The 27,242-nt window shown below is 39.2% G+C and overlaps 1 protein-coding gene across 3 annotated transcripts in view; it reads left to right on the top strand.

Annotated features, from left to right (window-relative positions):
- lrp6 (low density lipoprotein receptor-related protein 6) overlaps positions 1-23,669 on the top strand; it is a 146,922-nt gene extending 123,253 nt beyond the window's left edge. For all 3 annotated transcript variants that reach the window (XM_063057939.1, XM_063057938.1, XM_063057940.1), the window contains 16 exons: positions 2,464-2,680; positions 3,277-3,566; positions 4,804-5,030; positions 7,452-7,636; positions 7,874-8,200; positions 8,745-8,947; positions 9,223-9,434; positions 9,568-9,758; positions 11,490-11,699; positions 12,599-12,724; positions 13,041-13,277; positions 14,831-14,941; positions 15,996-16,226; positions 17,160-17,296; positions 20,385-20,482; positions 21,562-23,669. In XM_063057939.1, the coding sequence (XP_062914009.1) occupies positions 2,464-2,680; positions 3,277-3,566; positions 4,804-5,030; positions 7,452-7,636; positions 7,874-8,200; positions 8,745-8,947; positions 9,223-9,434; positions 9,568-9,758; positions 11,490-11,699; positions 12,599-12,724; positions 13,041-13,277; positions 14,831-14,941; positions 15,996-16,226; positions 17,160-17,296; positions 20,385-20,482; positions 21,562-21,844 (3,285 nt within the window). In that variant the 3' untranslated portion in view covers positions 21,845-23,669. The remainder of the gene's footprint in view (positions 1-2,463; positions 2,681-3,276; positions 3,567-4,803; positions 5,031-7,451; positions 7,637-7,873; positions 8,201-8,744; positions 8,948-9,222; positions 9,435-9,567; positions 9,759-11,489; positions 11,700-12,598; positions 12,725-13,040; positions 13,278-14,830; positions 14,942-15,995; positions 16,227-17,159; positions 17,297-20,384; positions 20,483-21,561) is intronic.
- The last annotated feature ends 3,573 nt before the right edge of the window (positions 23,670-27,242 follow it).

The following is a 27,242-nucleotide window of genomic DNA, read 5'->3' as shown; positions in this document are numbered from 1 at the left end:
AAACAGCATCCTGACATGGGTGTTTGCATTATCTGGGTGAACCAAGGCTGCAGGGAGAGCCATTGAGATCACATTTGCTATAGACCTATGGTGACGATAGGCATATTGCAGTGGGTCCAGGTCATTCCTGAGGCAGGTGTTGATTCTAGCTCATAATTCATGATTCTAGCCATCAGTTAGCTCTGTTTTTCCACAGTATTTGTCCTTGAGCTCCCACTGAGCAGAGTAAAGATTTGATTAGACAATGAAAGAAGTTTGAGCTGCAAAACAAAAGTAAAGGGAAAAACATAATTGCAAAACAAAATGGAAATAGAACTACACTTAAGTTAATTTTCACAAGTTCATTGCAAATGAAAATTTTGTTCAGGTGAACCAAATATTGTAATATTCATTTGGCAGCTTTTGATTAGCAGTGATGCAGTCAATACATAAAACTATCTGGAAACTGTTTGAAAGTGCACAGGATGGGTTAATTAATGTTAGTTATTAAGCTGCTCTTTTGTTCACAATCCTGAAGCATATTTGCAATACCCAATAGGATTATCTTGCTTGCTTTACAGTTGATTTGAGCTCGAATAAGTATGCAATTGCACATGTCCATGGCAGAGTGATCCTTGGTAGACATATAACACGATCTAACCTAGACCCACAACACCTGCTCACTACAACAGTGTCTACGCTTTCTGAGGCGTTTGAGACGTGTAACGCTCCTCACCCCCATTTTACAGGTGATGGTTTGAGATGGCGCTGGTGAATATCAGCAACTTCTGGCTGGTCACTGATGAAACAAGGAAAGCAACAAAATATTTTGTTGATCATACTTTTTCTGGCAAGCAATCGTCACAAGCAGTGGTCTGTAACTTCCCTTTGCACTTGGAGGTGGTTCAGTATGAGAGCCGAGATGAGGTGAGGCAGCAGGCCCGTAGCCGAGAGCGAGGAAGACTCTGTTCGACTGATTTGAGCACTGCCCCGAATCGGAAAGGTCAGGTACAGGCTAAAAAGAGGCATTGGGGTCCAGGCCTCAGATCGTATTGAAGCGATTGAACCCGATGTTTGGATGTCGATTTAGCCACAGAGCCAGAATGAAAATGTCAAGGGTGTCGGGGCCTGTGAAGAAGAATAGGCCAGTTCAGTTCACTGCTCTGTGACGTTTACTCAGCTCCGTGCTGAATTCTGGGCCTCGGATTCCCTTTGTCGACTGCAGTTCAGAGTGCTATTTGAATTTATTGTTTTGTTTATTGTTTGCATAGTGTGTTTTGTTTTTCTTTTTTCTTAATTGTTTCTTTTGGGTTTCTGTTTTGTAGCTGCCGGGTAGGACATGAATCTCAAGGTTGTAGAATATATGCATACTTTGGTAATAAATGTAGTTTGAACTTTGAGCAGCAGTGAGAGTGTCCTGTCTGGCTGTATCACTGTAACCGCAAGACCCTTCAGGGGACAGTGAAAACCGCTGGAGGGATCACCGGGGTCTCCCTCCCCTCTGTTCGTGACGTTTACCAGAAGCATTTTGTACAAGGGGCCCGAAGCATTGTCCAGGATCCCTACCGTCCATCCACAATCTCTTTAACTTACTACCATCAGTACGGAGGTACAGGAGCATCAGGATGAGAACTACCAGACTAGGTAACAGCTTCCTCCCTCAGGCTGTGAGTAATGAACACCCTGCCGCCACCGAGGTCTCATCACTAGGACAGCGATCTGTTCCCTGTTCGCCTGTGCTGTGCACGTTATGCATTTTTGAAATATATTTTATTAACTTGATGTAATATGTTGTTCTGTGTGCTGCGTGTGTATCTGTTTTGTGGGTGCACTGTGGTCCGGAGGAACATTGTTTCGTTCAGTTGTATACAGTGGCATGTGAAAGTTTGGGCACCCCTGGTCAAAATTTCTGTTACTGTGAATAGCTAAGTGAGTGACCGGGGTGCCCAGACTTTTGCATGCAACTGTATATGTACAGTCAAATGACAAACTTGAAATATTGCATTATTCATTGCAAAGCTGTCATACTATGAAAGAATAAGAAGAATATAGCCAGCCACATTGTGCTGGTTCCAGTAGCAAATCATTTAATGTAAAGGGGCTCATGTTGGAGAGCTTTCTTCTTGCATTCCATATTTAAAACTTATTTGTATATTTTTGTGTTTTCTTAAGAACCTTCAAGACTTTCAGAAGATATTCCTGTGAAGTAATTTAGAAACTAGAATGCTTTTAAGCAAGTAGATCTTTGAAGAGATATCTAATGCATTGGCTTTGAGGGAGATCTAAAATATTCTTTCATCATCAATTCTCATGGAATTTTTCACCCTCTTGCTGGAAATATTTAGATTTATTCAATATCCTTCTCTGTTAAGAGAATTCTGGCACATGTCAGGCAGGAATTTTTGAGACCTATCTTTGTAATTCTTCTTACAATTATGTACTGTAGTATCGAATACAAGTTTATCTTTTTTTTAAACAAAACAGGTAATGAACTGCGATGGCACTGGTAGACGAGTCCTTGTGGAGGATAAGTTACCGCACATCTTTGGATTTACTCTTTTGGGTGATTACATTTACTGGACGGACTGGCAAAGGCGTAGCATTGAACGCGTTCACAAAACATCCGCTGAGAGAGAGATCATCATTGACCAACTGCCCGACTTGATGGGTTTGAAGGCCACAAATGTTCATCGTATCTTGGGTAAGTAGCCAACTCTACATTTTCTATGAGGTTTTTCATATTCTTAGTTTTCAGGCTAATGTTTCACCACTGAGTAGTGATTCGATATGTTCAAAACGCATATTAAAGTAATTTGGAAAATTAAATAAATCGGGGAGAAGGTAACTGAATAGAACTTTCAAGTTCAAGCTTTGAGTTATTGAAAGTGTTTATGGGTAGATTGAACTTGGTGTGTTGGGGAAAAGCAACAGCAAATAAGAGTGAATATTATTTCTGTTTTTACCTGAAAGGCTAACCCAATAGGCATTTTATCTGGAGAAGAATCTATTGTATAAAACAATTCTACAAGGAAATTTATTCATCCTCTGGATTTTCTGTGAGAAATCCTCCACAGTGTTGCATTTGTAGGATGACACTTGAGCCGTTCTGCAAAATCCAGTCACACGTGTATTAAAAGATTAATGATTTAGAAAACCACAGGGAATTGTATCAGATAATAGGGACAATGCTGCTGTTGAAACTCGTTATTCTTGAATATTTATTGAAAACTCCTTTTTGATGTACCTGATTTAATATCCGGTTGCAGGCAAACTAGCATGAGTTTAATATATTTTCAGGTACCAACCCATGTGCAGAAGATAATGGTGGATGCAGTCATCTGTGCTTGTACAGGCCTCAGGGTGTGCGATGTGCCTGCCCAATAGGCTTGGAGCTCATCAGAGACATGAAAACCTGCATAGTACCAGAAGCTTTCCTCCTCTTCTCTCGGAGAGCGGACATCAGAAGGATTTCACTCGAAACGAACAATAACAATGTGGCTATTCCACTAACCGGTGTAAAGGAAGCCTCTGCTCTGGATTTCGATGTGACTGACAACCGGATTTACTGGACAGATATTAGCCTGAAGGTATGAAAAGTCTTGTTGCCACTGCTGCTTCTCTGGTGTCTCTGAGCTGCCAGGGCTAATGGGCTCCCGCAGGATGCTGCTGGAATAGTAATTGCAGCTGAAATATAAAAATAACTCGCACCACTAGGAGAATGAAAACTGGGTCTGAATAATGCACTCGATTATTGGTATGTATTTTTCAGAAATTATCTTCAAATGGAAGGAGAAATGCTCCTTTTGTTTAAAGATCTCATTTGATAAAATACACATGTATAGTAACAGGTTACTTTTAAGGATGTACATTTCCCTTATCAGTGTGAGCAGTTTGGGGAGAAAATCTGGTACTAGACAAAGCTTGCCATGAGCTTGATTGTACCATTTTATTATCTTAAATAATTCAGTCTGAAAATCAAAATAATTTTTAAGATGGGATGACTAGAAATCAATTGCGTCACCATGTGTTGCTTTCTTTTACCTCTGGTGTATATAAAAGAATATTTTAAAGTCATGCTGAGAAATCCAATTGCATAAGCTGTTTTTCTTTCAGTATTATAGAATTCAAAGGCCTGCTCACAATAATAAAGGCATTATAACAACCATTCCTTCATTTCTCGCCATTTCAGAATTCATTTGTACCCTGCACAGCAGAAACCCGTGACATTTTTGTATTGGGGCTGAAGGCGATAATGTCCATCTTAGTGAACTAGTGCTGGGGAATTGGACTTTGTTGTCCTAGCAGTGACCAAGACTGGATACCCTGAAGAGGACGTGTTCTTATCACAACCCTGCAAACTTTCTCTTCCGGTACCCTGACATATAGATCTCTCTTTTGCCTTCCCGGTGACCCCCCCAAGTCCCCATGTCTTAAGCTCAGCCCATAAGACAACAATGCGACTGTGGCTTCTGACCTTGTACCCATGCTTGGACTGAGCGCAGGTGGTTCCTGTCCAGTCTTGGGACTGTCGGGATAGTTGTCAACAAGCTTTATTGTCTTGGGCACAACAGAAGTTTGCAACAGAAGGAACCAGCACCCAAATGGTTGTTGCCACTCTGCTGCTTCAATTAGAAATTTAGTCATCCATATTTACGTTTGCTGGTAAAGGTGGATTTTTAAGAATATGATTAAACAGATTAAAGAATATGATTGTTATGTCCATGCCTTAATTGATAACAGATAAGCGATAACAGCCGTAGTTGTGTCTTTCACATCCTTTGTCTGCTTTGGCAAATAATCTGGAATACCCCTCCTGTTTTACAGACCATTAGCAGAGCTTTTATGAATGGGAGTGCTCTGGAGCACGTTGTGGAATTTGGGCTTGATTACCCTGAAGGAATGGCAGTAGATTGGCTGGGCAAGAACCTGTACTGGGCTGATACTGGAACTAATCGAATTGAGGTTGCCAGGTTGGATGGACAGCACAGACAAGTATTGGTGTGGAAAGACCTAGACAGCCCCAGAGCTTTGGCATTGGACCCCGCTGAAGGGTAAGATAAACTTAAGTAAGACTAAGATTTCCTAAAGAACACTTAACTTCATAACAGCTAGTAAAGTGATGGCCTGCAATTTCCAAACAGCTTTGTTAATGGCTTTTATTTATTTATTTATTTATTTTGAAGCATTAATTTGAGCATTTTTTGGAACTGGATGAACTATCTGGTAAGGAGTACCTGGTAAAGCTTGGAAAACTTGTGCCAACCAACTGGCAGGAGTATTCAAGGACATTTTCAACCTCTCACTGCTACGGGCAGAAGTTCCCACTTGCTACAAAAAGGCAACAATTATACCAGTGCCTAAGAAAAAGAATATTAGCTGCCTTAATGACTATCGCCCGGTAGCACTCTCATCTACAGTGATGAAATGATTTGAAGTTGGTCATGACTGGACTGAACTAATGCCTCAGCAAGGACCTGGACCCATTGCAATTTGCCTATCGCCACAATAGGTCAATGGCAGACGCAATCTCAATGGCTCTTCACACTGACGTGGATCATCTGGATAATACAAACATCTATGTCAGGATGCTGTTCATCGACTATAGCTCAGCATTTATCATCATTCCCACAATCCTGATTGATAAGTTACAGAAACTGGACCTCTGTACCATCCTCTGCAATTGGATCCTCCACTTCCTAACTGGAAGACCACAATCTGTGCGGATTGGTGATAACATCTCCTCCTCATTGATGATCAACACTGGTACACCTCGGGCTCGGGTGTGTGTGTAGCCCACTGCTCTACTCTCTCTATACCTGTGACTGTATAGCTAGGCACAGCTCAAATACCATCTATAAATTTGCTGATGATACAACCATTGTTGGTAGTATCTCAGAAGGAGACGAGAGGGCGTACAGGAGCGAGATATACCAACTAGTGGAATGGTGTCGCAGCAACAACCTGACACTCAAAGTCAGTAAGATGAAAGAACTGATTGTGGACTTCAGGAAGGGTAAGACGAAGGAACACACACCAATCCTCAAAGAGGGATCAGAATTGGAGAGAGTGAACAGTTTCAAGTTCCTGGGTGTCAAGATCTCTGAGGACCTAACCTGGTCCCAACATATTGAAGCAGTTATTAAGAAGGCAAGACGGTGGCTATACTTCATTAGGAGTTTGAAGAGATTTGGTATGTCAACAAAAACACTCAAAAACTTCTGTAGATGTACCTTGGAGAGCATTCTGACAGGTGACCTGATAGAGGTGTATAAGATGATGAGAGGTGTTGATCGTGTGGATAGTCAGAGGCTTTTTCCCAGGGCTGAAATGGTTGCCACAAGAGGACACAGGTTTAAGGTGCTAGGGAGTAGGTACAGAAGTGATGTCAGGGGAGAGTTTTTTTTTAACTCAGAGAGTGGTGATTGTGTGGAATGGGCTGCTGGCAATGGTGGTGGAGGTGGATACGATAGGGTCTTTTAAGAGACTTTTGGATATGTACATGGAGCTTAGAAAAATTGAGGGCTATAGGTAAGCCTAGTAATTTCTAAGGTAGGGCCGAAGGGCCTGTATTGTGCTGTAGGTTTTCTGTGTTGCATCACTGTCTGGTATGGGGGCAGGGGCTACTGCACAGGACTGAAAGAAGCTGCAGAAGGTTATAAACTTAGTTGGCTCCATCTTGGGTATTAGCCTACAAAGTACCCAGGACTACTTCAAGGAGCAGTGTCTTAGAATGGCAGAGTCCATTATTAAGGACCCCCAGCACCCAGGGCATGCCCCTTTCTCCCTCACTGTTATCATCAGGTAGGAGGTGCAGAAGCCTGAAGGCACACACTCAGCGATTCAGGAACAGCTTCTTCCCCTCTTCCATCTGATTCCTAAATAGATATTGAACCTATGAACACTACCTCACTTTTTTAATATGGTTGTTTCTGTTTTTGCACAATTTTTAATCTGTTCAATATACACCTACTGTAATTATTTATTTATTTTTTCTTCTTTATTATGTATTGCATTGAACTGCTGCTGCTAAGTTAACAAATTTCACGATACATGCTGGTAATAATAAACCTGATTCTGGTTCTGAATTATTTATATAACCACTGCATATTTTAATATTTGTAGTTTTAAAAGTAACATGTACTGATGGGTACAGTTTTGGTACATCCACTGGTGAGAGCATTTTACATACAAAGTTACTACTGAGGATGTTTTAAAAATCCCCTGGTGATTTGCTCTGAAGGATTTACCAATGCTTTGCTTATAGAAAGGAATTAAAAATGGGCAAGCATGATTCCACTGACATTTTGCAATGGAGCAGTGGATACTATCTCCAGTCCATCATTATTCAACAATGCATTACTCTCCATCACAAATATTATTTTCTATATTCAATAATGTGTGCAGCATTCCTCAGAAATATTTTTTTAATGCCTGCTTACTACCTGGACGTTCACAAGTATGTATTTTCATAGGTTTATGTATTGGACTGAATGGGGTGGTAAACCAAAGATTGACAGAGCTGCCATGGATGGAACAGGCCGTATCACTTTGGTGCCAAACGTTGGCCGAGCCAATGGACTAACTATTGATTATGCAGAACGAAGACTGTACTGGACAGACCTGGATACAAGTTTGATCGAATCCTCCAATATGTTGGGTGAGTTAAGTTTGGAGAAACAGACTATTGATCTGGAATTCAATATAAGCTTTATTCTTTACATATTACTGATTATATTAAGAGTGTTTCAGTGGCATTTCTAAATGCTTTTTAAGATATAAGCAGTACCTGGGTATATTTTATATATTCAGTTGGTCTGGTGTGGTTTTAGAGGCAAGAATCCAATATATACTTACTGTAAAATGTTTTTATCAATGATAACTTGTATTCTTACAGGTCTGGATCGTGAAGTTATTGCAGATGACTTGCCTCATCCATTTGGCTTAACTCAGTACCAAGACTACATTTACTGGACAGACTGGAGCCGCCGCAGTATCGAGCGGGCCAACAAAACTAGTGGCCAGAACCGCACCATCATCCAAGGACACTTAGATTATGTCATGGACATCCTGGTCTTTCATTCTTCAAGGCAAGGTGGATGGAATGAGTGTGCTTCAAGCAATGGGCATTGTTCGCATTTGTGTTTGGCGATGCCAGCTGTTGGTTATGTTTGCGGCTGCCCAGCTCACTACTACTTGAACACGGACAACAAGACATGCAGCCGTAAGCATCATAATAATAGTACCATTAAATTTGGGGGTTAGTCAATGTGTTTTAACGCAATTTTCATAAGTTTGTAAAGTGGGATTCTGCAGTGGTGGGGGGAGGAGGAGGCAAGGACATTGAGTTCATAAGAACTGTATGCTGGCTGACAGCAGCAAGGTGAAGGAACATGCACAAATACAGGTTCTTTGGGAGGTTAAATTAAGAAAAGATGCTGTTTATAAATCAGGTTTTTTTTTATTTAAAGAATTTATACAAGGGAATATGTTTAAAATCTGCAGCTTATGGTTTTAAAAAAATTGTGGATTTTGTCCATTTTCAAGGGTTATGAGTTTCTGGAGGAAATTTTCTTCATTTTATGTGCTGTTTAATTCGTGGTCACCTCTTGAGGACATTTTTAAAGCTGCATTTCAAAAATATAAAGTTGATGGGAAATTTAGTTTATAAAGGAAGCATGTTATTATGTAACTTATTTTCTCTTGCCCACTTTAGAAAGTATACTCTAGCCAATCGAAACTAACACACTAAAATTATAACTTTGCAGCTCCAACTTCGTTTTTACTGTTCAGCCAAAAGAATGCAATTAATCGAATGGTTATTGATGAACAACAGAGCCCAGATATCATTCTTCCCATTCACAGTCTGAAAAATGTCAGGGCTATTGATTATGATCCTGTAGATAAACACCTGTACTGGATCGATTCTCGTCAAAATGTCATAAGACGAGCACAGGAAGATGGAAGTCAGGTTCGTATTAAAATAATGCTCAACAATACTTCTCAATGCAGACACATAGGCATGCAGTGACATCTTGATTCTTCTCACTTGAAATCTATGATAAAGTAAGAAGTACCTTGAAACCAATCTAACACAAAAATCTGCGCAAAATGTCAGACAAAAGTCAACTTGTATTTGTGGAATTAATTCTCTTGTATAATAAAAACATATTGTTTTACATTTTTTTAAAAAGAAGCTGTGACAGATTATGGTAAAGATCAATTTGTTACTGTTTTCTGCTGCAGAGCTTTACAGTTGTGACCAGCACACTTCCCAACCAAAACATAGACATGCAGGCTTATGACCTCAGCATTGATATCTACAGCCGGTACATCTATTGGACTTGTGAGGCAACCAATGTTATCAATGTTACACGTCTGGATGGAAAACCAATTGGTGTTGTTCTGGATGGAGAACAAGACAGACCAAGGGCAATTGTTGTAAATCCAGAGAGAGGGTAAAATTAAAATTTGGTACTTGACTTCTGACACACACGTAATTTTCGACAGGGAACAGCTTTGGACAGAATGATACTAAATTGTTCCACTTTTTTTCTCCCCTTCAACCCACATCAAAAAAAAATCTCTTAGGTACATGTACTTCACCAATCTTCAAGATCGGTCACCAAGAATAGAGCGTGCCAGGTTGGATGGCACAGAGCGAGAGATTCTGTTTTTCAGTGGGCTAAGTAAACCAGTTACACTTGCTATCGACAACAAGCTTGGCAAGCTCTTTTGGGCTGACTCTGATCTCCGACGCATTGAGAGCAGTGATTTATCAGGTAGAGAGAAAATGTTTCTGGGAATCCTTTTGGGAAAGGAGGGAAGGGATGGAGGGAAATAAGGAAAGTGCTTTTATTGACGTATTTGAAATGCTGTTACTGTGCGATAAGTACTGTTATCTTTCATGATGCCGAAAGGAGTGGAAAGAGGTAACTATATTGACCAAATTAATTGGAATGATTATTTGAGATTTTCACTTTCCCCATTGCAAACTTAGAAATTTTTTTGCAAGTTAACCTTTCCCTCTGTCTGCATCACATGCAACAATCTCATTGCTAGACTTTGGTCAAGTTACTGTTGTAATTTTTACTTGTCATAATGAGAAGCTTTAGCATTATACTACATAATGTGATGCAACATTTCACTTTGCAATGGGTTGGGGTAGGCTTTAGATTATGTTTTGAAGAGTAAATAGTTCCAACTGTTTAACTTGAGTGGCTAATGATGTGGGTGATACTAATGCTTACAAAGTTTTTGTTGTCTCTCTGGAGGATTCGTGAGGAATAAATTTTAAGGATATTGCTGGAAGTTTTCCCTTGTTAAATTTGATCTTTCCCTTACTTTGATACATTGACGTAATCTCTTGTGATGGATAGTGGATTTACAAATATTTTCCAAAGTCTGTGCTATTGAAATACATTAAACAGAAGTGAAAATTGTTGTTTAGCCACGTGTTTTCAGTTTTTGCATGGCAGCAGGAACGCAATAATTTCAAAATATAGCTACAACAAACTGCTGAAGGAATTTAGCAGACTGGGCATCATCTGGTGGTGGGGGGGCAAACTCAGCATTTTGGGCCAAGAGCTTTTGTCACAATTGCTTGCAGGTACTAATTTAGCACAAATCCATCATTCATTAACCAAGGCAGCAAAGTCCTTGCCACCAGAACTGCTTGCATTCCCTTCATGCAGTTAATGTGGCAAAATGTTCACAGGAAAATTATCCTGCATTTTGATACAAGCTGTGCAACTTGTCCAGCGGCTTTGTTAAAGTTTAGATAATCCTTTCACACTCTGCCTTTGACTTTGGTTGTTTGGTTGTCTGCTGCATCTGACGATGACAGGAAACGTGTGCAGGAGAGTTTTTAAAGTGGAAAGGCCGTTGCACTTGGGGCAGTTCTATTCTCTCAGCTCAGAAGTCCGTGTCCAAATAGTGGTACGAACAAGCGTCACAAACTGGGGTGTTCCTTGGTTGCAGTGGATGACTGTGATGTCTTCTGTGCCTCGTTTTGCCCTTGTTCTCCAAGGAATATTGCAGTACCGCCTCCCTAGCCATTGTATCTCACTGTAGATCTCATCTGCCCAGCCTGATGAGTGGAACTGACTTCACGTGCTAGGATAGGCATGTCCCTATCTCACCGGGTATGAAGTCACCAGCTACCCTCACTACAAATGGACATGTTGAGATTACAGACACACTAAGCTCGAGATACAAGGACCATCTTTTAGATTGAAAGGCTTAGAAGGTTATGGACAAATGTTGGTAAATGAGATTTGGCTTGGATGGTTATCTTGGCTAGTATGGACTAGTTTGGCCAAAGGCTGTGTTTCTGTGTTCTGTGACTATGACGTGTTATACAACTGTGATTTTGCTTATTTAATATTTTAACATTTGTAATTCTCAGTTAGACAAATGTGGCATGTCACTGACATAAACATCATTGCTGTTGGATTTTTTTTAAAAAGGCCTGAAATTTATATTGTTTTGTGAAACCTAAATTTGCTTTTTAGGTGCAAATCGGGTTGTTTTGGAAGATGCCAACATCCTTCAACCTGTAGGTTTGACTATATTTGGTAACCACTTGTACTGGATTGACAGACAACAGCAGATGATTGAGAGGATTGAGAAGATAAATGGGAATGGTCGGACAAAGATTCAAGCACGTATAGCCCAGCTCAGTGACATTCACGCTGTGAAAGAACTCGATCTGCAAGAATATGGTATGATAATATCAAAGCTGGATCTAATATAATTTCAAAACTGTATCAGTCCCTGTGCCAATTCTGAATAGAAATCCACAAGGAAAATTTGAAAGGGACGAAATTGGAAGCAGAACAATTGAAAACTAGATAATATTTTGCTGTTTGGGGATAATAGATTTCACCATTAAGTCCTTTTCTGTAGATATCATCACATATCCAATATACAGCACAAAGAAAGTCAGCTCATAGCCATTACTGCACTCATGCGCAATAGAAGCCCAAATGTGAGTGAAACATCCATCAATTTGAATAAGGAAATGGTTCAGGTATAAATTCAACACTAAATTAATTTCAATAGATGCCATTATTCTATATCTGAAAGCAAGATATTGTCCTAAAAAGAAATACATTCTGTCAAGACCTTTAATAAGGGCAGTGAAACTTTTTATGTCTAATGTTGATACTTCTGATTGCTAGTTTAACAATGTGAGATTGGGAAGTGGCAAGGTAACTAGCTTTTAGAATAATTAGGATTTGTGTTTCTTAACGGTTGCTGATGGCAAAGGGGTTTTATTTGTTAATTGTTAGCCATTGTTGCTAATGCAAATGGTTGCTCCCTTGCATTTCTGAATTAGTAGTGGGTTCATTTCCTACACCAGAGACATGAGCACAAAGCCCTAGGCTTGTATCCTAGTGCAGTACTGACATAGATTAAGGACATTCTTACCCTCTGAACTAGTCATAATGATCTATGGAACGATTATGAAGAAAATAGATTTTTTTTCTAAGTAATCTGGCCAATATTTATTCATCAATCAACATCAAACAGATTACCTAAATGTACTGTTTTGTGATGCTCTTGTTGACAACTTTGTTCGTTCATTTTGATGCAAGTTAACCGGTAACTTGTATTGCAGCAGAGCATCCGTGTGCTCACGACAATGGTGGCTGCTCTCATATTTGCATCGTGAAGGGTGATGGTACCGCACACTGCTCGTGCCCAGTTCATCTGATGCTGCTTCACGATGAGCTGTCCTGTGGAGGCGAGTGCTTTCTTTTTTTCACCCCCCTTATCTTTGGACCTCCTCTTCCCCTGGTCCCAGTTTATCAATGTTGGCTCTTCAAATTGCCACATGCAACTTTTGATTGCAAAGGAGTTTGTGTGTACTTTGAATAAAATAAAAAATTATGATTTAAAAATCATCAAAGATGCTAACTTGTTTCTCAGTCTGAGCAATAATGTTTATATGAAATGTTTGTTTGTTCTTTGACGTGATAAAGAAAAATTGATTTATGCATGTAATTGAATTTTCTCCTTCTCCTGTAAAGTTAACTATGAACTGTGCCTGTATGTTATAGAACCACCAACCTGCTCACCTGAGCATTTCACCTGTACCACTGGTGAAGTTGATTGCATCCCGCTGGATTGGCGCTGTGATGGGTATCCTGAATGTGACGATCAGAGTGATGAGCAGCATTGTCCTGTGTGCTCAGACACACAGTTCCAGTGTGCCAGTGGCCAGTGCATTGACGCTGTTTTCAGATGCAATGGAGAGTCCAACTGCCAAGATAAGTCTGATGAAGAGAAATGTGAAGGTATTTGATCATTTTAGAGTGCTTTTCACCTACCAGGAGACTGGCACTTGTAGGGTGACAGTTCTGTTTCTATTGGCATCTATGTGATTGGCATTGAATGAAGAATATTGCAGCTAAACGTGATGCTGCTCACGTGCGTGCAATTCTGAGGAAGTCGGTAACTAACAACTGGAATAAAACCTCATTGCTTAGTTCTCTATCTGAGGTCTCACAATAGTGGTGAGACCTTTGGTAATCACCAGTCAGCTTGGGACATTTCTGGTCTTTAGAACTTGTCTTTTCATTGTTTTGAATAGGCTAAATCACTAAGGAAGCCATATAAGAATCATTAAAATAATTTGAAAGAATCTGAATAATATTTTGGAGCGAGTACAGGTGCATTCTTTAAATTTGCTATTTATGGTGCTGTTGAAAAGACATGGGGGAGGAGAAAGAATATCAGAAGGTAGAGAGAAAATTGGTGAACAGTCAACAGCAAGAAGCTTGTGAATGTGATATCCCCACTTTCTCTGGGGAATTGTGGCAGTTACAGAGACTGATGGAGCTTCTCAGGGAAACGAAAAATTCAAGAGGGGGATGGAGGAGGGTTATTTAGCTGTGTTGCGCCACCGTGTGGCAAAGCAGAAGGTTGCTTTTCAGAATTGAAACCATAGCTAAGAAACTCCTGAGTTTCAGGGCTTGGCACGGACGGATAAATTAGGAACAGCTCCCCTTGGGGACCACCAAATAGTGGGCCTTGGGCCTCTTTATCACCAGTAGAATGCAACCTCCTTGCCTGTGACAACATGGATTTATAGGACATGGTAGTGCCTGGCTCTCTTGAAGAGCAATGGTGGTGGTAAGGGTGAGAAAATGGGTGATTGACAGGAAGGCTGGGGGATGTTTGTGAGAAGTAGCTAGAAATAATCCAAGTAGATATTAAAGGAGAAGGCAAGAGCCATGTTTTTCTTCCCTGTGTCACATCCATGTATTCTCTTTAAAAGCTACTTATCTTAGTGAAAACCTGTAGCAATTCTTTTAAGGAATGGTTAGGTGATATTTAGGCCTGGATTCCCCAACATAATATTTAGCAAGTGGGCTCCATTTCTTTTTTTTTTATCTGCAGAGGATTGGATACTGTTTTGTTTTTCTGTCTTCACTAATACAGCAGATAATGTGCATCTTGCTCCTGGTGAGAGTGTGCCACATACTCCGGTGCTGAAAGCTTCAGTGCCCCAAAATTGATGCAGTGTCATCAGAATTCAAGGCCCATGGACTTTGTCTTGTAGCTCCAAGATTTAGCTCAGTAGATCCTCTGCGTGGTAACCTCTAGCATCTGGTTCCATAATTATACTGGTAGTGCTGGTGCACATTGACAGAAGTGAATGGGCGATCTAACTTTCTGGCCATGTCACTTTTCTTACTTTAATGGTAATTCCAGCTGATTGGGAAAACATTACAAAATTGACTTCTCTCTGTAAATTGCTTTGTACTTTTAAGATGTACCATTTCTGAAATTCTTTACTACTCCTGCTCGGCACAGTTAAATCTTTTTTTCTCTGCTTCCCCCTTAGTTTTGTGCCCTATGGACCAATTCCGATGTACCAACGGCCAGTGTATTCCCAAACATAAAAGATGTGATCGTAACAGTGATTGTACCGACAGTTCAGATGAAGTTGCCTGCTGTAAGCTTTCACCAAATTATTTATTTGTGTAACTTGGTTCTTAGTTGTTTGGATACAAATTTGTTTTATGGTAATTGGAAAATGGCAGCCAAATTTACTTCAATAAACCAAGAACGATTCTCTTCCTCCTCTCCCATTTCAGATGAAGTTACACAGTACAGCAAAACAAAATGTACTACTTTGACTTTGGTTTTGGCAGATTTTGGTTTGAAGGCCGTGTACTGTTTTTTGAGAAATGCTGAGATTTTGTCAGGCAATTAGAAGCAAAGTTTGACGTTCTTACAGATACGGTTTGGGTTCTGTCATCGAAGAAAGTAAGATTAAGTAGATCCTGCAATGTGTGCTGTACTCCTGGAGTTCACTCACAGAAAGCTCATGACTAATCTACTCCCTTTTTGGTTCAAGTCCCAGTTATTGGAGCAATTTATTAAGAAGGTTTACGGAATTATAAGTAATATGGTACAGTGGTAACAAAAATCATTAAAAAATCGAAGTAGTGGGGCTAAGGTGAATGAAGAAAGAGAAACTGACTTAGGTGATAATTTGAGCACATTAAAATTTAGATTTAACTGTTGGAGAGGAAGTTATGGTGAATTATTGCAGGTTGGGTACAGGAGAGAAAGATAGAAAGATCACTACTTCAAATTGCTTTGCTTCATTATAAACAAATTTCTGAATTTCCCCCTTGTACATTTTCCTTCTGATATGGTACCCCATAGTCCCCATGACATTATCCAGCTGAATGTTTGAAAGTATTGTGAGAAACTTTCTGGTCCATGTTTTTTTTTTCATTTTGAGCCCTTGTCATACTGAATTGACAGAATTTGGAGCACAGTAAATTTCAGTTTTTCTGGACAGATTGGCTTTTCATTTTGTCTGCTTCTTGCCATGAGTGTATTTATGATAAAGTTACATGAAGTTAAAAAGTATTTTTACATTTCAATGCACAGTTGCCATAATTAACAATTTATTCACAATCTGATGTAACAACTAAACCCCCTTGATCTGCTGGCCAGGCAAATCCGCAGTTAACTTCTTGTTTCATTTCTTGCAGATCCCACCGAGGAACCCACCCCTCAACCTACAAACACAATTGGTTCAATTATAGGTGTGATCCTCTCTGTCTTTGTCATTGGAGCCATGTACTTTATCTGTCAGCGTGTTCTATGTCCACGGATGAAAGGTGATGGAGAAACGATGACAAATGATTTTGTAGTGCGTGGATCTGCTTCCGTGCCACTGGGCTACGTACCACACACTAACTCCCTTCCAGGATCTTTGCAAGGTAGAGCTATTTCCTCCTCATTAAACATGGCCTTTGTGGGAATAATGTTTGGAAATTATAATTATTTAGCAAATTTATGCAGCACTTTGTATTAATCTTACATTTTTTGTAGCCAGTTGAACTTTAATAGTTTATACATAATTTGCATTTATCACCTGTACCTGTTTAAGAACACCAGCATTAATTTTTGCTGTTATTGCACTTAGTACTGTACTAAGATCATTGCATGTGTCTTTGTCTTGACTGCTCCAAGGGCATTGTGCGCAGGCAATGACCATTGTGGTGCCACGCTCTTGGTTTGATTGTGGTAATGTTCCTCTTCAGTAATACAATGCATGTCAACAACAACTACTTCCCAACATTTCCAAACATCCTTACAACCATGCAAGAATATTATCAGGACAAAAAAGTCTCGAAGTTATTAGAAAGTTTGGTCAAAGAAATTGAGATTTAAGAAGGCTTAAAGCATTTGTGGGAGATGTAAAGTTTTTAAAATGAAATTCCATAGTATAAGCTGAAACAGCCGAAGGTAAGACCAGGGTGAAATAAACTAAGATTTTGCAAAATGATTAGTTTGAGGAGCAGAAATCTCATGCTTGCAGCATTAGTCCAAGAAGGACAGTTTAATTTTTACATAAAGTAGTGATACAGCAGTTTATGCAGAAGTTACATTTTAAAAACAGAATCTGATCAGAAATTTTTTTAGGACTTACAATGGTCTTGTTCTGATTGTGAATGGGTAAACAGGGCAATAACTGGGGTTCATTTACTCTATTTTGCTTCTAAGTTAAAAGTAGGGTTGGTGGGGAGTCTTTTACAAAATAAAAATTAATAAAATAGTACTCAATGTGAATCAGGATTGCGTTCTGAGAATGAATTTTAAATGAAGCTGAGTTGCACAAATACTTTTGGTTATGTTTTCTTTAATTGCAGGTATGTCCCGTGGCAAGTCTGTGATGAGTTCCCTGAGCATTATGGGTGGAAGCAGCGGGCCTCCGTATGACAGAGCTCATGTTACAGGGGCCTCTTCAAGCAGTTCCTCAAGTACAAAAGGCACATACTTCCCTCCTGTAAGTAGACAACTTCATTTTTAACTTATTTTTTTTCTCTCGCTGTGTTTTAAAGATCAACTGAATTTAACTAAAGTAGATATCTTTATTTTTTTTTGATCTTCAACCTTCCTGTACCTTGGTTAACAATCTGTGTTTACATTCCCAGGTTGTACAAAAGAGATTTTTGTAGTTTTCTCCAAAATTTCTTTTTTTTTCCCACAACTCCTCTGAACTGCGGTGTTTGTATTCTGAAAATTGTGTTAGTGACTCTCCAGAACCTTATAAATAAGGTCATCTTTCCAAAAGAGGGCAGCCTTCCAATGCTCTGATTCTTGTTAATATTGACACTTGTGCACTAGTACTCTCTTAGCATATGGTGGACAGCATCAAACTCCTGGCTTAGCTTTCATTTAAATTTGTTCTGCAGCCTGTCATCTACAATGTCAATCAACTCTCCTTCCCACCTCCCACCAAGTCTGAGAGTACTGAGCTGATTGCTTTATTTCTGTCCTTCTAGATAAGCTGGCCATTGATGAGATACCGAAAGACTTGAAGTTTGATGTTGACCCCATGTTTTAAAAAGGGTAGCACATAGCACCTCGAATAGTATTGCACAGTAATAGGATTGCACAGTACAAGCCCTGCAGCTGATGATTTTGTGTTGACCTTTTAACCTCCTTGTAAGATCAATCTAATGCTTCCCTTCTGCAGAGTCCTTCATTTTCTGTCAAGCTGGCAGCTATAAATGAATTCCGTGAGGGGGCTCAAAACAATTAGATTGATTTTCCTAGTGTTTTGCAGGTGGAACTTTATCAACCTCCTCCTTTGGATGAGGTGTTTGATTTGGAAACAATGTACTGGCTAAGATACAGATGGTGTGGTAGAACTGGATATGGTTGCTTTACACTTAGAAGCAGATGCAGTATGGGGGGGTGCAAAGGAGAGTTATGGTATGGGGATGGGAAATGAAGCCATTGGGTATAATTCTCCAGCTCTGTTTTAATAGATCAGAATAGAACTGGGTTGAATAATGTGAGCTACTGCTGCAGACTGGTTGAGAACATAAGGTATCAATTGTAAATTTTTTCTATTCTGCTGAGGATGTGAAGATTTGGTTGGATAGACTGAAATGCTGAATTCTAGGAAATAACATTATGAACTTGATAAGCAACTGAACATTCAAAACTTTTGGACAAGAAAAGTGATATGGCGATTTATAAACATGGAAAGTACAGGTTTTGCCTTGCTGTCTGTGGCCATCGACCGTGCAGCTCCTCCTGTGGAGGGTCAGACACCCTGAGACAATAGAGTGGTCTTGGACTTATTTTCCATCTGGCATAGCTTGCATTTTATTGTTTGTGGTTTTTGTATTGCTATATTTACGCTCTATTCTTGGTTGGTACGGCTGTAACGAAACCCAATTTCCCTCGGGATTAATAAAGTATATCTATCTATCTATATAAGTAATGATGATGCTAACTTTGAAGGAAACAGGGAGATCTATAAGCAGGACGAAACAGTGATGCAGCAGGCACAGCTCCAGCAACCCTGGATATCATGCAGATCTCCATTGCTGTCTGTGTGGAGTTTACATACTCACTGTGTAACTCCCGTTTCTCCCACACCGTTAAATTACATTGGTTCTTAATTGACTGTTGTGAATTACCCTGAGTGCAGCTGGGTGGTAAGAGAATCATGTTTTGATGGGCACACAAGAAAATGAGTTGAGATAAGCTTAGAACCTACAGGCAGTGCACCTTGTATCAGTGGTAGGAAAGTTGCTGGAGAAGATTCTCTGGGGCAGGATTTATGATCATTTGGAAAGGGAGGGACTGATGAAGACTGAGCATGGTTTTGTGCAGGGATAATTGTGTCTCAAATCGGATTTTGAGGAGGTAACTAAGAAAGTTGATGAAGGAGGAGACGTGTTGTATGTGGACTGTAAGGAGTTTGACATGGTTTTGCATGGTCGTCTGGTCCAGAAAGCTAAAGCAGAAAGAATCTGAGGTGTCTTGGCAAACTAGATCTAAAATCGGCCTGGTGATGAGAGTCAGGGGGTAGTAGTAGATGGTTGTTCTGAATGGGAAACTGTATAACAACTGATGTGCCACTGGTATCAATGGTGGACACTTGATTGTTTTGTAATGTATGTGACCTGGATGAGTATTAATTTGCAGACTAAACTAGATTTGGAGTTGTGCTTAGCAAAGAATGTTGTCTAAGGATCAGCGGGCCAGAGATCAGTTGGAAACTTGGGGAGAGCAGTAACAGATATAGTTTAATCCAGTTGGGGAAATCATATTCTAGTAGGATATGTAGAATAAATGGTAGGGACCTTAGAAGTGTTGGTGTGCAGAGAGACCTTGGGTTGCATCCAGAGCTCCCTAAATGTGTCGAAACGAGTCAAAAGGGTGACAAACAAAGATGACAAAACATGGGCTGAATCATTCACCGCAGGAGTTGGGATGACTTGTTACAGCTCCACAAAACATTGGTTAGACTGCACTTAGAGCACTGGGCATAGTTCTGGTTGCTGCACGACAGGAAGGGTGTGGTAACAATAGAGAGTATTGAAAGGATTTGCTTGGATTGGAGAGCTGTAGTTATAATGAGAGGGTGGATAAAAGCATTTGTCCTTACTGATTGATACCTGGGAGTTTGATATGTGGCCTTGTAGAGATTTATAAAATGATGAGGGATGTAGAAAGGGTAGATTGTCTTTTTCCCCAGGGCAGGCAAATCTAGAACGAGAGGGCATGGGATTGAGATGTGAGAGAGAAATTTGAAGGAAATCTGAGAGGCAAGTTTTTCCAGGTAGAGTGTAGAGGTCATCTTGAATGAGCTGCCGGGGGAGGTGATACAATTAATGCACTTGGACAGATGCTTGAATGGGGAGTAGAGGGATACAAGATTAGTTGAAGATTGTCATCACATTATGCAGTGATGAGGTGAGCTGAAAGGACCCATTTCTATGCTGAATTATTGTGTGATTGTCTAAAGCAATGAAAGTGACAAAAATACACCCAGTGCCACAACACTTGAGGAATTTATCCCTCATATTTGTAAAATGTTTACCTGGATTTCTTTCTTTTCCTCCTTCCTCTAGATGCTGAATCCTCCACCTTCACCAGCTACTGAGCGTTCACATTATACCATGGAATTTGGTTATTCGTCAAACAGCCCTTCTATTCACAGATCATACAGGTAAATGGAGAACAAAGACATGGGGTTTCACTGAGGACACTTAACCACAAAATCATACTGTTAATTTTGCAAAGTCAGTGTAATTGTCCTGCAGTTGCTCTTGCACTTTCAGTATAAAGCTTCTGGAGGGTTATGAAGGAAATTTGCTCGGCTTTTGATAAAATGTAATTTTGGTATTTACCATGTCATTTCATTTGACAGTGATGAGGGCTTTTATATAATCCTGAGAACAGTTCAAGTTCAGTTTATTGTCATTCAGCCATACACATGTATACTGCCAAATTAAACAACATTCCTCTGGACCAAGGGCATAGCACAATACATAACTCTGGCACATAACACAAAGTAATATTACCACATATAAATTAGCAAATAATAAGGTGCATATGCGATATATGTTTAAAAAGTAAGGAGTGTAATGCTACTGGTGCTTCATACATCATGAGACTTGGTGGTGGCAGGGAGATCTATAGTCTGTGGTCTGGGGGAAGAAGGTGTTTCCCATCCTAATAGGTCTTGACCTAATGCTTGATGATAGCGGGGGTCAAAGAGATTGCTGGATGGATGAGAGGAATCATTAACAATGCCAAGGGTCCTGTGAAAGTAGCCCTCCTTATAAATAGTTCTAATGGGTGGGAGGGAGACCCTGATTACACTTTAAACTGGTTAGAATTTTTTTTAAATCAGCCCATTCTTTTGGTGGGAGCTCTGGTTGGGAAATTAAGTGCTTTGATGTGGGTACTTTTAGAGCACTTAGTGCCAATTTGTATTATTTAGAACCTAAGTAACCTCCCCTTTAATTCAGTGTACCTTTAGAGATAAGCTACCCTGCCAGGTTTACTCACCTATAATAGGGGAACCAAAATGGTGACTTTTGTATCTTGCAGTACCTTTACTAGTATTGAGTTTCATTTTTCTTTTGAAAAATTGCAGGAAGTATTTATCCTCTCCTGTTTTTGTCACCTTTGTAAAGAAGCACTTTGTGAATTAAAGTATGTGTGATCCATTTTTGTACTTTTGTACTATCAAAATAATCAAAACCTATAAGTTAACATTGTTATGTATTTGCTTGTCCACAGCTACAGACCGTACGCATATCGAAATTTTGCTCCACCCACCACACCCTGCAGTACTGATGTGTGTGACAGTGACTACACTCCTGGAAGGAGGATTGTTCCAACAAAATGTTACAGCGATTTAAACTATGACTCTGAGCCTTTTCCTCCACCCCCAACTCCACGGAGCCAATACCTGTCTGCTGAGGAGAACTACGAAAGCTGCCCACCATCTCCTTATACAGAAAGGAGTTACTCACATCATCTTTATCCACCCCCTCCTTCTCCATGTACAGACTCTTCCTGAACACAAACCACCTCTTTCCTCACTGTAAATAATTGTTAATATGGAGAGACTAGGTTAAAAAAAATACTTAAGGACATGGTTTGTACAGTGAAAATAAATTAGATGGGGAGAGAAATTGCAGACAATTTGTACATTAGAGAGGATATTTATATATTTTCTAACAGCTCCTGCTGGTTGTGCCATAAAAATTGTAAAAATTTGTACAAATGAGAAAAATCTTTTTTCCACAAAACGAAAATGCCTTAACCCAGGGAAGCAACTGTACCTAAGATGAAGAGGTAAAGGTAAAAGTAGCACATAGATTAACAGGGCGCAGGACACGGGATGGTTTGCATCTCCACTGCCTAAAGAGAATCAACAAATGCTGATCATCTTCAGTTTCTACCAGGAGAACAAAACTGCACAACATTATTACAGAATTTCAACAGAGCAAAGTGAGAGAGAGCTGGCACGAGGACTTTGTTATGTGGTTGTACAAAGCTGCCTCAGCAATACTACACGGAAGGAAAGTTGCATGCAGAGTCATGTTCTGAGATTCTTTTCATGCCAGCATCAATATTGTGTAATTTTCCCAGTAAATCCAGTCAGCCAATCTGCAGATTTTGAAGTTGATTGATATTTGCCACGTGCTCCGTTATGGTTTCTCACCCTGGCTACAAAAGGTCAGGTTGGGGTAGAATGGAAATCACCTCGCCAAGTTTCACTGTAGTGGAAACCATCACAGTTCTGAAGGAAAATGTGGACAAATGGTGGAATAGCACCTGTGACTTCTTTAAAATTATTTGACCAAGGATACAAAGCATGCCCTGATACATTTCTAAATTACTCGATGAGCTTTTAACTTCAGTGCCCACAAATGTTCTGAGTGTATTTTTATACCACATATTGTGTAGATACTCTATTTATAAGCTATAAAATAACCTTCTATTAGAGTTTCTGTAAAGCCTGTCCATATATCCTTACAGTACTTTCATGTATAGTTTTATTATTACACTTTATGCCTCATTTTATTTTTCTATAAAACATTAGTACAAGGGTAAAGACAATCTCAGATTTTTTTTTGTAATAGGCCAGATAAGTTTATTTTTCCGTGTTTAAAATGTAAAATTTTCCACCATCAGTTAAGGTACTGTGCAAAATACAGAAATCAGCTTTATATACTGTAGTGTATGATTACATTCATAGCAAAGACTGAATACTTTTTAAAGGTCCTTACTGGCTGACCAGTACAGGGATCTTAATTACGTTGATTTTATCAGATGTGATTTCTCGAATTCAGTTATTTAATTTGGTTAACATTTTTCACAAAATACTTTGATCAAAGCATGCATTGGTCAAATTGTATGTGACAATATTTAAACTGTTTGCTGCTGTATACTCGGTGTCAGGAATCCTGGTTCATTTTTCCAGGTATACTTCTGAGTGATAGTAGAATTCTGTGTGCCAAATTTTGTTACAAAAAAACATCCTAAGGTGGTGTGTCTAGAAGAGCAACCTTGTTAGGAAGTGAAGGATCTGGTGCTGCTGAATGCATTTATTTTCCTCCTGCTGTTACTTAAAGAGGCAGTTGTATTGTGATAGTATAAGCTTTTCTCCTCCCACCCCACCCCAGTAACACAATGCTTTGCAAGGATGTATTTATATTAATGACCAACATTTGGTCTGTCCTATCCATTTGCCTAATAACATCCTCAAAATGTAAAATGGGCTTTAAGAGTGTAACCTGAGTTTTTTTTAAAAAGCACCTTGTACAAAGTCTTTTCTGTTCTTATCAAGTTGTAACAAATGAGAAATTGATTTTTATAATAAAAGCAAGTGAAATATGTTCAATTTTTCCACTGAAATGTCAAAGGAACAAAATATCATTGGAGCACTGCTTCCTTTCATTATTCAGATGAAAATACTGCATTCCATAGATTTCTGAGCTTGAGATAAGCTACTGATAGATTTCTCATCTAGCCTGGGAGTTGCACTCTTCTTTCCTATCAGATTCCTCCATCTCTAGCCACTTACCTTTCCTACCCACCTGGCTTCATCTATCACCTAGCTTGTGTTTCTTTCCCCTGTCCCCATCTTTTTATTCTTCCCCCTTTCTTTCCAGTCCTGATGAAAGGTCTCAGCCTAAAACGTCAGCTAATTATTCATTTTCCTAGATGCTGACTGATTTGCTGAGTTTCTCCAGAGAAAACACACACACACAATTCTGGATAATAAATTGAGATAAAAGATTGGCATTGTTATTTCAGGCCAAAATGGATACATGGAAAGTGTGGGATATGGGCTGAACGCTTCTAATTGGGTACGCATGAACAGGTTGAGTGGAAGGGTCTGTGTCTGTGCTGTATTGCTCTGAATCAATGACTCTATTTCTCGAGTTAAAACAATAGTGGGATTCTGAGGGTAGAGGTGTAATGTTCTGAACATTAAGTAAAACTTGAAGGTGTGTCAGTGTTACTGGCTATTGGTACAGGATGGTGAACTTTGCAGTAACTTAGTACAACATTTGAGTATATATGCACTGCTAAAAGTTTCAACAACATCCAGTGATTCGGTGGTTGTTAAACAATAGAATTGTTGAAATTACTTTTTAAAAGCTTAGATTATGATCTGCAAGACTCTAGCTGCTTCCTACTAAGTGCCATTAAAATTGATAGATAGGAACGTATGGAATGTAACGCAGAAAGACAACGGGAGTGGAAAAACCTGAAATTCTAAAACAATTACATTTGGAGCTTTTAAGGTTAATGGAGGTTTCTATTGTCACTCTTCAGAAAATCTCTCAACTTGGAATGAAAGTAAGGAGATTAATAGTGTTTTTTGTTTGGATTTAGAAAAATGGAAACAGTTGGAAACACTCAGCAAATTCAGCAGCTTTTTGTACAAAGACAGCCAGATAAATGTTTCAGATGGGTATTATTTTTTTAATCATAACTGTTTTTCTAGAATATGGAAAACTTTGCCGAAAGGAATGATTATAGGTGGGACTGTCTATGAACAAAAAGGACCTTGCAACCAAAGGCAAATGCAGAGTAAGGCAAGTAGGCAAGTGTGATTTAAGAAGAGAGGAACTGCTAGAAACTTGAGGCTGAATAACTGTTTGCTGCATTGTCTGCAGTTACATATGTGTTAAATTTCACATTCAATGGCCAAACATTGAACTTAATCAGTCCTTCAATGCAAAATATACATTAGAACTTCCCATTGTCATGCAGTAATTAGATTTCAGCCTTCCCTAGAAGATTCAGTCTGGTGCTTTAAATATCCTGCCACGTCATAGATGGAAACCACTTTTTAAGTAGCCTTCCATAAAATTGCCGTGCAGCTAACAATTTATAATTCAATCTTAAAAGTATTCTTTGATACCTTAGGCATTATCAACTGTTCAAGGAAATCAGTTAAGAGCAGGTTCTTAAACCTGAGAAATAGGAGTAGTGGGATGTGGGAAGTAACACACAAAATGCTGGAAGAACTCATCAGGCCAGGCAACATCTATGGAATAAGTATAGTTGATGGTTCGGGCTGAGACCCTTCAGCAGGACTGGAGGGAAAAAAAGAATGAGATGTGAGAAGGAGTAGACTTCTGTGGAGAATAAATGTCACAATAACCACTTTAGAACAATGGCACTTTTCTGACTTGATTCGTGTACTCTGACCTCTATAAAAGTAAACCTTGAGACTCATTTTCTTGTGGCATACTGGATAAATCCATAGAATAACCACCATAATAGAATCAATGGAAGACTGCACCAACTCGGCCATTCAACTGCTGTGTAAAAGACAACCTGTGCAAATACAAAAATAAATAATAATAAATCAATAAGCAATAAATATCGAACGTGAGATGAAGATTCCTTGAAAGTGAGTCTGTATGTTGTAGAACATTTCAATGATGGGGCAAGTGAAGTTATCCACTTTGGTCCAGGAGCCTGATGGTTGAGGGTGGTAATTGTTCCTGAACCTGGTGGTGTGAGGCCTGTACCACCTTCCTGATTAAAAAGCTATTCACAGTTTTGCCTTGTGTTTAGAACAACACAAAAACTTGAAGGAATTATTGCCATTGTTTTGAAGCTGTATATAGACCATAAGACACGGGAGCAGAATTAGGCCATTTAGTCCACTGAGTCTGCTCCCCCCATATCCTTTCTGCCTGATCAGAAAACATCAACTTCCACCTTAAATATATCCACGGACTCTGCCTCCACCACAGTCTGTGGCAGAGCATTCCATAATTCAAACAAATCTATCTTGTTGCTAGAGGGTTTAAAATGTGCAAATTATATTGTGCATTAGATATACCTAATATTATAAGAAGTTCTAATTTTAAATAAGAGGAATGGGCCCACAGCATTTGTATTTGCCAACATAATGTAATGTATCATGCATTCAAATTTTCAAGACTTGTAAACCCTGTTACAGGCCCTCCTTGGGTGAAAAATCCGAGTTCTTCTGACAAATGGGAGAACTCCTTCTCCCCTCATTAGTACTTCATATTTTACTTTATACTTTGTCACCAAACAATTGATACTAGAGTGTACAATCATCACAGCGATATTTGATTCTGCTCTCGTGCTCCCTGGAATACAGATAGATAGTAAATATTAAAAATATAAATTATAAATCATAAATAGAAAAGGGAAAGTAAGGTAGTGCAAAAAACCCGAGAGACAGGTCCAGATATTTGGAGGGTATGGCCTAGATCTGACTGATAACAGTCTTATCTGCTTTTTATGCCATTCATCACAACAGTTTGGGGATAGGGTTACCATACTGAATGAAATTTGTGTATTTTCCAATTTGTAGACAAAACCTACTTATGAACATTTGTATTAAAAAATACAATATTCTGTTACGCAAAGATGGCCTGCTGAGTATTTCTCAGTGAACCCTACTTGTTGTGAATCAACAAAACTTTTGTTAAGTTTTTGTTGTAATACATTTTATATACGTGTAGAAACTCTACAATTCTGGAATAACCTGTAAAACGGAATTGCATGTTTTTAATTAGCACGTGCTCTGGTGGTATTACAAGATGGTAATTAGACCCACAGGCTTCACCCTCTGGTACTAATTTATCAGCGTCCTGATTATATTTCCATTCATGCAAATACCCGTGCAACTATCCAGCTGTTCTATTGTACTTCCCACAGCATGACCCTCTTAGAATTTAAATATTTAGAAATGGATTTCTGAGACACCATTTAGATAAGTCCATTTACTTGATTTTTGATCTTTAGTTACTATTTTGCTGATAATGTAAAAGACCAAATATAAAGATGCACTGGATTTCTCACAGCAGGATAAAGTTTCAAAGTACCTTTATTATCAAAGTATGTATACAAGTTTGAGATTTGTCTTCCCACAGGCAGCTACGAAACAAAAAAAAACACCATGGAGCTCA

The sequence above is a fragment of the Mobula hypostoma genome, chromosome 9, assembly GCF_963921235.1.
Source record: "Mobula hypostoma chromosome 9, sMobHyp1.1, whole genome shotgun sequence".
Lineage (NCBI taxonomy): Eukaryota > Metazoa > Chordata > Chondrichthyes > Myliobatiformes > Myliobatidae > Mobula > Mobula hypostoma.
This window is presented reverse-complemented; position numbering and strand designations above follow the sequence as displayed.